Source organism: Nerophis lumbriciformis, linkage group LG33 (genome assembly GCF_033978685.3).
Source record: "Nerophis lumbriciformis linkage group LG33, RoL_Nlum_v2.1, whole genome shotgun sequence".
Lineage (NCBI taxonomy): Eukaryota > Metazoa > Chordata > Actinopteri > Syngnathiformes > Syngnathidae > Nerophis > Nerophis lumbriciformis.
In genome coordinates, this window is record NC_084580.2 from 11214913 (window position 1) to 11226368 (window position 11456).

An 11456-nucleotide genomic window follows, 5' to 3' on the forward strand; every position below is an offset into this window, starting at 1 on the left:
CTCACGTGCATTAAAGGTATTGACCTATGGCACTGTTTGATTTCAGGTAAATCGGTACTCGGTACTACCGACAGACTTTGGTTGGTGCCAATAAAAGTACCGAATTCTGTACCTATCCCTATTTATAGTTGTTTGATGCTTTGGTGGCCGGTGTTAGTTTAAGATTATCATTTTAATGCCACCTGTTACTTTTAAGACAATTTTCCAGTAGTTCTCTGTACAGCGGTTACCCAAGCACTGGACTAATATGGTCATATTTCCTGGTTCTTGTCAGGACTCGAGCAGCAGCATTCTGGATGCATTGCAGCTGCTTCACAGCTCGTCAGCGCAGTCTAATCTGCTGGAGACAAAGGCATGCTTTAGAATAGAATAGAATAGAATTGACTTTATTGTCATTATATTTGCATATTGTCATGTATGCGGGATCATGTTTTGTTTTAGTCATGTCCTGTTTGGTTTTGGTCACTTAGTTCCTGCTTTTTCACTCCCTTGTTTTGTCACCATAGCAACCATTAGTTTCACCTGTTTCACATTTTGAGTCACGCACCTGTTTTCACTAATCATGTCACCAGTATTTAGGCTTGCAGTTGTCAGGAAGTCAGCCTGGCGACATTAACTCTGTTTACCTCTGTCATTTTCATGCCCTGCTTATTCCATCGTTTGTATTTCTTGCTATGCCACGCAAGTTTTTGTTCTGCTCATGTCACAGTAAAGGTTTATTTGTTTCACGTCCATAGTTTTTGCCTAAGTGCTAGTTTCGTTTTCTTAGCCAAGTTTGTACTTCCGCCTTGTGCCTTTTGTTTCTTTTGTTAGTGTAAAAATAAAAGATGTATTTACCTTCAAGCCAAGTCCAGTCTAGTTGTTTTGCATCCTGGGAAAGCAATCCGCGCAGTAATTTGCGCTGCCATAGTCCACGTACTGACACATATAATGAGATTAAGGACTTGGACTTAGACTTTCTAAGTCGGATTGAAACATCATTATTCTGACTTTGGCAATGTTTTTCAGATGGTAAAAAGCTGCTGATGTTATTGACTTAATGTGACAGTTAAAGTTCAAGTCTTACCCCTAGATTTTTAACCTGACTACTCGGTTTCATGGCGAGGGCTTCAAAGTGACCAATAATAGTTTGTTTGCTTTTGTGGGCCACAGACAATGATTTCAGTTTTGTCTGAGTTTAGATGAAGAAAATAGTTTTGCATCCACACACTGATCTGTTCGATACAGTTCACCTGCCATCAGTGACACGTAGATCTAAGTGTCATTCTTGGATACATTGAAGCTGCGTATCAGCTGGCCGAGTTGCAGCATGTACAAGTTGAACAATAGTGGTTCCACCATTGAGCCCTGAGGAACCCCACAGGTCATTTCACTCCAGTTCACCCCCTTGCTTGCCAATACAGTACCTGAATATGTGTCATTGTTGTGTCCTGCAGGAGGAAGGGGACCTTCTTCGTGTCCCAGGTGGTTCTCACACCAAAGGCCAGCACCGTGATGAAGGGTGTGGCTAGTGGACTCCGAGAGACAATCACGGAAAGGTGTGTAAAGACCATTCTTGTTCGGGGGGGGGGGGGGGGGGGGGGGGGGGGGATTTAGCAGGGGTTTGTACAAAAATAACAGAAACAAGTAACATGTGTTGACTCAATTGGTAGCCTTTTCAGAGGTTATGTTGTGTTGAAGCCTTTAAAGTTGTGCCTTTTGACCGCTTTTATGTTAGCTACCTCTCTTTGTTTATAATGTACAAACGTTTGTATATTTTCTACTGGATCTACATTCTATTTTATGCTGCCCTTTTTTTTTGGCTGCAGCTGTTACATATACTGTAATATTGTACATGGTAATTGGGGTTTGTTATAAATTGTATATATTATATAAAAATATAATTTAATATAATAATATTATATATCAGTATATACACTGCAAAAACTGAAATCTAAGTACCGGTAAGATTAAATATCTCAAATAAGGGTGATATTTGCTTATTTTCTGTCTGATAAGATAATTCTTCTCACTAAGCAGTGTTTTACTTGTTTTAAGGGTTTTGGTCCTAAATGATCTCAGTAAGATATTACAGCTTGTTGCTGAGATTTGATGACCTATATTGAGTAAAACATGCTTGAAACTAGAATACCAACTGTTGCAAAGCTGTGTCATCAACACTCACAAGTATAAAACTACTTTTTTAAAGTAATAATTTCTTACTTCAAGCATGAAAAAAAAAACAAACCATGATGCCGAGCGCATATCATTATGTCAAGATAATGGCACTGGCATTTAATTAATTTAATAATATTTTTCAACATATTGAGCAAAAAGGTCTCATTTGTTTTTCCACCAAGAAAAGTGCACTTGTTATTAGTGAGAATATACTTATTTTAAGGTATTTTTGGGTTCATTGAGGTTAGCTGATTTTACTTGTTTTGGAAAGTCTTGACAAGCCAAATGTTCTTGTTCTATTGGCAGATAATTTTGCTTAGTTCAAATAAAATACCCCTAATTTTTGTATTTTTTTTTCTTGTTTTTGAACACTGACTTTTTGCAGTGTATTACATACTGTATATATAATATGTAAATATTACATATATTTTATATTTTATATTGCTACTACGGTACATTTTTAGTCCACTTTATACCTGCATTATCCTTTCCATCCTTTGTAACTGAGCTACTGTGTGGAACAATTTCCCTTGTGGATCATTAAAGTTTGTCTGAGTCTAAGTCTAAAACACAGGCCCCTTTAAACTCACTGTTGACGCCACACAGTCTGGCGGCTCTTTCTCACGGTTTAAAGAGAATGCTGATACAGTATAAAACAGTGGTTCTTAACCTTTTTGGAGGTACCAAACCCCACCAGTTTCATATGCGCATTCACTGAACCATTCTTTAGTGAAAAAAAAATAAAAAAAAATGTTTTCAAATTCAAGACAGAGTAACCGTATTTTTCGGAGTATAAGTCGCACCGGCCGAAAATGCATAATAAAGATGGAAAAAACCATATATAAGTCGCACTGGAGTATAAGTCGCATTTTTTGGGGGAAATTTATTTGATAAAACCCAACACCAAGAATAGACATTTGAAAGGCAATTTAAAATAAATAAAGAATAGTGAACAACAGGCTGAATAAGTGTACGTTATAGGAGGCATAAATAACCAACTGAGAACGTGCCTGGTATGTTTACGTAACATATTATGGTAAGAGTCATTCAAATAACATATAGAACATGCTATAAGTTTACCAAACAATCTGTCACTCCTAATCGCTAAATCCGATTACCGTATTTTTCGGACTATAAGTCGCAGTTTTTTTCATAGTTTGGCCGGGCTCCAGTGCGACTTACAGTATATATGTTTTTTTCCTTCTTTATTATGCATTTTCGGCAGGTGCGACTTATACTCCGGTGCGACTTATACTCCGAAAAATACGGTAAATCTTATACGTCTAGTCTCTTACGTGAGTGAGCTAAATAATATTATTTGATATTTTACGGTAATGTGTTAATAATTTCACACATAAGTCGCTCCTGAGCATTGGCGTTGTTAGGCCTATTCTTAAGCCCCCCTAAATAATTTGGTGTTTTTTTGGGTTTTTTTTACAAATAAATGCCGACATATTCATTATAAAGTGGCCCAAATATGAGTTTAAATAAATAATCATATAACCTGTTATTATTCACTCAGTTTCCCCTCACTTCGTAGCGTAAGGTAGAGAGCCCCTTTCGTGCGTCGGTATCCAATCCATTCCACTTGTTCATATAGAAAATGCCCACATCACTCAAATTCCAGCCCGCATTTTCTCTGCGACCTTGCTTGCGGTCCTGCAGGTGTACGAAGCACATTATCTTCCTTTACAATGAGTGAAGCTGCACAAAACCTTGTGTGTGCAATTGTAAATCATTTATTTTTTAAGTTTTGTGTTTCTTGTAGAATCTATATAAAGTAATATACATAAGCCTATTGTTAAAATAATGAAAAAAACATCATTAAATATATTTGTTTTATTGTATTGTTACATTAATAGCTGTTTTATTATTATAGGATGGCTTGTTAAACATTTAATAGGATTTTCAGAGGGAGGGAAAACCAAGACATTTAATATAAAATGTAAAATGAATAAATACATAAAAAGAAAAAGAAAATATATGGTTAAAAGCCATCGTCCCGGGGAGCATTTCATTTCGACGCGTGCATTTTTAAAAAATAATAATAATAACAATGAATACTTTCTAAGTCTTTGTTAGCCGTTTGTGAAGTTTTGTGCTCGTGCATAACATTCGCTCGCATCCTGTGCATCTCCTGGGGGCAAAGCCCCGCCTGTCCTTAAAAGCTAGTGACGCCCCTGTTCCTGAGTATAAGTCGCACCCCCGGCCAAACTATGAAAAAAACTGCGACTTATAGTCCGAAAAATACGGTATGTGTTTTTTTTACTGGTGTACAAAATGAACCGTGCATGAGCATCACCTTGTTCAAAGAACAAAACCAACACAGTGCATGAACTCACAACAAATTACACACCTGCAAATCAGATGGAAAATTAGAAGGAACATAGTTTGGGGGTATCCAAAATATGTCGATTGGGAGAAGCTTTTATTTACATGAGTCGGGTGCGTCTTGACTTCCGCGGTGTAGGCTTCGCCGAACCCCTGAGGCCGACTCACCGAACACCTAGGGTTCGATCGAACCCAGGTTAAGAACCACTGGTATAAAAGAATAACAAAGCATCAACATTGTGAGGGTTAGGGTCATAAGTTAAGGAGGAACACATCAAATTGTCATGTAGATCAGATTACTTTAGTTTTTTTTATCAACGAATAAAGCACAGTATATGGAAGGTGGGTGTTGATGATGACCAGGTTTGTTGTGAGTTAATTAGTTAATAAGCAGGCACATAATAGCCATTACCGCCACCTACAGAACAGTTGGGTGTGATAAATGCAAGCTTACATGTACAAGACATATCCTCCAAGTTTCATCATTATTACACAAATCATGAGCACCTGCAACAACAATTTAATTTTACCAATCTTGAAGCTATGTTCCAAATGTTGCATTTATTTGGCTAAACGAGAAGACATCTTACGTCAGTCTGACGTCTGGTGGGCAAAGTTTGGAGTTTAAAAAGAGAAACATGATAGCACCGCGGGTGACATATAGTTTGCGTCTATGTTTTGACAAGCGGCAGTGGTTGAAACAAACACAGACAGGAGTATAAAGTCCTCCTATCATTAGCACGGTGTGCTTCCTCAGGCATTTAACACTGACCTCGTTTTACCTTTCCACGTTGCACTTCACTCTTTTCAGATGCTTTTCATTCATTCGGGCTATAAAGTGAGGGGCTTTTGACACTTTTCCAAAGATAAAAGCGGGTACTAGCAGGTACTATTTCATGTACCTGTTCTGCTGGTCTCAGAAACATGGGAGCGCACTCAGCTGAAAATGACAATGACAATGACAACAAATAAAACACACACGTGCAAACGTTAGCGTACCCTTTTGAGTTGTTCCTGCGGGATACTCCGCAGTCTCCACTTGGCTGCAGTGCTCCTTTACTACCTTGCACCTTAAAGAGTATTTCTGATTGATTAAACCTATTTTATATTATTGAGAATGAAAAATATCAACAAACATGAACATTTCAGTAAAAAAATTATAGGTAGAATAATAAATAATAGGTAGATTAACTCAAATAAAAACGTGTTTTAAAAAGTCAGTAAAAATAAAAATAAAAATAAATAAATACATAATAAAGACAAAAAAATAAATAAAAATAATAACGTTACATGGGTTTATTGAATAAATAAATAGATCAATACAACTAAAAAATAAGCATCAAGTTTAAAAAATGTTTTTTTTTCAAATACTACAAATATTTGGTGGTTTTAATCAAGAAATAAAGTTAAAATACAATTTAAAAGTGAAATGTATTTGTTTCTTTATTTTGGATGGGCACACACATGTTCTCAATGGTAAAATATGTAAATAGGAAACACATTTAAAATAGAAAACTTGACTAGTCTGTTGTTTGTTATATATATATATATATATATATATATATATATATATATATATATATATATATATATATATATATATATATATATATATTATGTGATTATGTGTAATGTTTTACTGAAATGTGAATGATTGTTGGTATATATATATATATATATATATATATATATATATATATATATATAACATCATTATGCATTGGTCAAACCCATGTTTTACCTCTAAGAAAATATAGAAAAAAAAACAACAGACTAGTCAAGTTTTCTAAATGTGTTTTTTATTTACATATTTTACCTAAACCTATTTTGTACCTTTGAGAACATGTGTTCCTTTACTACCTTTTTTCCATACGTAGTATTAATGATTGATTAAACTTATCTCAAACTTATCTCTCATATTATTGAGAGTGAAAAATATCAACAATCATTCACATTTCAGCAAAACATTACACATAATATATATATATATATATATATATATATATATATATATATATATATATATATATATATATATATATATATATATATATATATATATATATATATAATATAGAACAAAACAACAGACTAGTCGAGTTTTTTTTATTTTAAATGTGTTTTCTATTTACATATTTTACCATTGAGAACATGTGTGTGCCCATCCAAAATAAACAAACAAATACATTTCACTTTTAAATTGTATCTTAACTTTATTTCTTGATTAAAACCACCAAATATTTGTAGTATTTGGAAAAAAAAATTACTTTTAAAACTTCATGCCTATTTTTTAGTTCTACTTATCTATCTATTTATTCAATAAACCCATGTAACATTATTATTCTTTTTTCTTTTTTTCTTTCTTTATTATTATTATTATTATTTTTTTACTGACTTTTTAAAACACATTTTTATTTGAGTTAATCTACCTATTAATTTAAAATAATTTTCATGGTCAATTAAACAGCAACATTTTGTATTTATTTCACCATTTTTCTATATTTATTGAATACATGGAATGTTTTCTCGCTGCCCTCAGTCTCCTCTTGGATAAAATCCGTCCTCTTCGCGTGGCCAACATCATTTCCTATTTGGTCTTCCAGGGCCTTGCCAGGAATGATGCAGTGGATCAGGTCGCAAAGACCCGGCGAGAGCGGCATCAACATCATCACTGCAGACTTTGTGGAGCTGGGCGAGTTCATCAGTGCCGTCATCACACTCAACTACCACCTGGGCGATGAAGACGACGACGACGCCACCTGAGAGCTGTCGGGGAGCGTTGTCGCCCCTCCGTCCGCTGCTGCTGCTGCTGGGAGGGGATGGCTTCATGCTCCGCCTCTTTTTCTCCTTGGCATTTGTTTGAGAGGAGGAGACGCGCTGCTCCTTTCACTTTATTTAGGGCTCTAGTGCAGTGACCCGTCACACGGCGATGATGGCGTTGAGAGCAACGACGATGCGATGATGTGTGGGTCCGAGGGCTATGAGGATGATGATGATGATGTCTGCCTCCTACTTTGAGGTTCAACGTGCCCCTCCCTTTTTTTAAGTGAGTCGTACATTTCCTTTACCTCCCATGCTGTACAAATGGCTGCTTTTCCCATGCAATTGTAAAAGCTCTTCGGCATCATCATTATATGTGTTCTGCTAGCCGTGTCGTTACATGACGCTGATCTCTGTGTAATTAATGTCTAATCTATGTAGGTCATAGTCAAAATGCAACCATTTTGCGGTTTTTTCATGACACATTGGAGCCCACTAATGTTAGCATGTGTATATATTCTTTAAAATGTTATATCCATTATATTACATCAAACCCACCGTATACCGTATTTTTCGGAGTATAAGTCGCTCCGGAGTATAAGTCGCACCGGCCGAAAATGCATAATAAAGAAGGAAAAAAAAACATACATAAGTCGCACTGGAGTATAAGTCGCATTTTTTGGGGAAATTTATTTGATAAAACCCAACACCAAGAATAGACATTTGAAAGGCAATTTAAAATAAATAAAGAATAGTGAACAACAGGCTGAATAAGTGTACGTTATATCAGTGGTCCCCAACCTTTTTGTAGCTGCGGACCGGTCAACGCTTGAAAATTTGTTCCACGGACCGGGAGGGGCGAGGAGAGGGGAGGTATTTTTTATTTTATTTATTTATTTTATTTATTTTTTTATTTTGTCATAAAGAAATACAATCATGTGTGCTTACGGACTGTATCCCTGCAGACTGTATTGATCTATATTGACTAATTGTAAGTGTATCTTGTGTTTTTTATGTTGATTTAATAAAAAAAAAAAAAAAAAAAATTATTTATTTTTTTAATTTTTTTATTTCTTGTGCGGCCCGGTACCAATCGATCCACGGACCGGTACCGGCTCGCGGCCCGGTGGTTGGGGACCACTGCGTTATATGACGCATAAATAACCAACTGAGAACGTGCCTGGTATGTTAACGTAACATATTATGGTAAGAGTCATTCAAATAACTATAACATATAGATGTTATAATTATATATATGTTTTAGTTATATTTTTTTATTTATTAATTTATTTTGTATTTATTTATTGACTAAACCCACCTCGTACCATTGAAAATAGGTGTGCTCCGCCCCAGAAAAAAACAACAAATAAATTTTACTTTTAAATTGGATTTGGATTAATTATCTATTCATTGATTAACCTCTAAAGGCCTTAGTGGCCACATGCGTGGACAGCACATTTTAGCTCTTTACCAAACAATCTGTCACTCCTAATCACTAAATCCCATGAACTCTTATACGTCTAGTCTCTTACGTGAATGAGCTAAATAATTTTATTTGATATTTTACGGTAATGTGTTAATAATTGCACACATAAGTCGCTCCTGAGTATAAGTCGCACCCCCGGCCAAACTATGAAAAAAACTGCGACTTATAGTCCGAAAAATACGGTATCACTGAGATAATGCGGGGGGGAAAGTCAATTAACAATAAGATTTAGAAAGTTTTGTTTTAGTTTGAATTTATTAATATACAAAGACATTTGTTATCATTCATTGATCAAACCCACATCATACCACAAAGAGAATATAACAGAATAGTCAATAATTTTGTATTTATTAATTTATTTCGTATTTATTTATTGACTAAACCCACCTTGTACCATTGAAAATAGGTGTGCTCCGCCCCAGAAAAACAACAACAAATACATTTAACGTTTAAATTTGATTTGGATTGATTATCTATTTATTGATTAACCTCTATAGGCCTTAGTGGCCACATGCGTGGACAGCACATTTTAGCTCTTATTTCCAAAATTGTGTACACTACTGAATTGGGGTCTTATGGCCACTTATGTGGACACTTATACTGCTATCTGCTGGTGTCAGAAGAGTATAACATACAATGGAATTTGGGAGAAAAAAAAGGGTAAAAATAAAAATTAGCATGTCACTACACATGAAGTACACGTTTGTGTACTTATGGACTAAGTACATCATATAAAAATATGATTTTTAGTTTGTATTCTAATTAGGGTCCATTAAGCCCAAATAGCAAAGAAAAATAAAAAAAAAAGCATGTAAACAAACAGCTTGGGTCTTAAGAGGTTAAACCCAACAAATTTGCTTGAGAGTATTTGTAAAAAAAATCAAAACAGTCAATAAAGCCACAAGAGTTCAGTTTTAACTCTCATGAATTAACTGACTTTTTAGTGTTTATTTAGTGATTAACCTTTTACTTATGAAGTATGTGGCAAAAACAAACCAGTCACTTCGATTTTTTTCAATTATATATTATTATTATTTATTAAATTTTTACCTGAATAAACCCACTTTGCACCAATGACAGCACAGTATGTGGAAAAAACCTCCAAAATACTCAAATCCTCAACCAGATTTTAATTTTTTGTCGTTGTTTAAGATGTATTACTCCTGAAGGAAGCACAGTGGAAGAGGGGTTAGTGCGTGTGCCTCACCATACAAAGGTCCTTGGTTCGATCCCCGGGCTCAGGATTTTTCTGTGTGGAGTTTGCATGTCCTCCCCGTGACTTCGGGTACTCCGGCTTCCTCCCACCTCCAAAGACAAGTGGTAGAAAATGGATGGGTATGAGTATTACTCCTGAATAGATTTAGTTATTATAATTCGTTTATCGGTTAAACACACCTCTCACCACTGAGAGTAAACCTTGTTATTTATGTTATTTATTTATCGAGCATTTGTGTGCTTTTTCCGATTTATTGTTTGGATAAAACCCACCTATGTATGTATGTGGTAAAACCTCCAAATCATCAATTCAACAATAATATGTACAGTGGTACTTCAACTTAAGTGTTTTTGAGATAAGAACTAATCATGCTTTAAATTACCAGCAAAAATTTGACTTACCAAGTATTAGTTGGCATAGCGAATGTCACAGTGAACCCCGTAAGATCCACTCAAAACACCTGGTCTTACTCGCTGAATGTGAATGAGAATGCTGAGAAGAAGAAGTGGATGATATTCATTGAATTAAAGAAATAAATCATCCAAAACTAACTTGGTGAAGCAGTTGGAGTGGATCACTGGTGGTCTGCACCACGAGTCTAAAGCCGGCCAGGAGTGTTTGAATAACATCTAAACATCAGACGTTTATCCACGATATTAGGGAAAAGCTGCAGATGGTGTGTTTGACTGACAAACACCTGTAAGAAGATACAGTAGCAGTCCACTCTCCAAGGTAAATGCTGTACATTATTATTGCATTGTGTCATCAAAAATACCGTAGTTGTTTGTAGTACATGCTATTATGGTAGTGTTGTTTTAGTTTTTATTTGAAAAAAGTATGATATATGATAAAATGGTGCTGTTTTTTTTTTGTTTTTTTTAGGGTGCGGAGGGCATGCACTTCGATTATTTTCAATGGTGGACGTTGATTTGAGTGTTCTGAGTAAAAAGCTCCATCACACAACCAATTAAGCGCGTAAGTTGAGGCACTACACTGCAAAAAGTCAGTGTTCAAAAACAAGAAAAAAAAAAAAAAGGGGTATTTTATTTGAACTAAGCAAAATTATCTGCCAATAGAACAAGAAAATTTGGTTTGTCAACACTTTCCAAAACAAGTAAAGTTAGCTAACCTCAATGAACCCCAAAATACCTTAAAATAAGTATATTCTCACTAATAACAAGTGCACTTTTCTTGGTAGAAGAAAAAGAGACCCTTTTGCTCAATATGCTGAAAATTATTCTTAAATTAAGTAAATGCTAGTGCCATTATCTTGACATAATGATATGCGCTCGGCATCAGGATTTTTTTTTCATGCTTGAAGTAAAAAATTATTACTTTAAAAAAGTAGTTTTATACTTGTGAGTGTTGATGACACAGCTTTGCAACAGTGATATTCTAGTTTCAAGCAATATAGGTCATAAAATCTCAGCTACAAGCTATAATATCTTACTGAGATAATTTAGGACCAAAACCCTTAAAACAAGTAAAACACTCTCACATAAAATC

The 11456-nt window shown here is 35.0% G+C and overlaps 1 protein-coding gene across 1 annotated transcript in view; it reads left to right on the forward strand.

The window, feature by feature from the left end:
* plcxd3 (phosphatidylinositol-specific phospholipase C, X domain containing 3) overlaps positions 1-8310 on the forward strand; it is a 68383-nt gene extending 60073 nt beyond the window's left edge. Inside the window, exons 5-6 of the mRNA XM_061928853.1 lie at positions 1437-1538; positions 7092-8310. Coding sequence (XP_061784837.1) covers positions 1437-1538; positions 7092-7251 — 262 coding nt within the window. The 3' untranslated portion in view covers positions 7252-8310. The remainder of the gene's footprint in view (positions 1-1436; positions 1539-7091) is intronic.
* The last annotated feature ends 3146 nt before the right edge of the window (positions 8311-11456 follow it).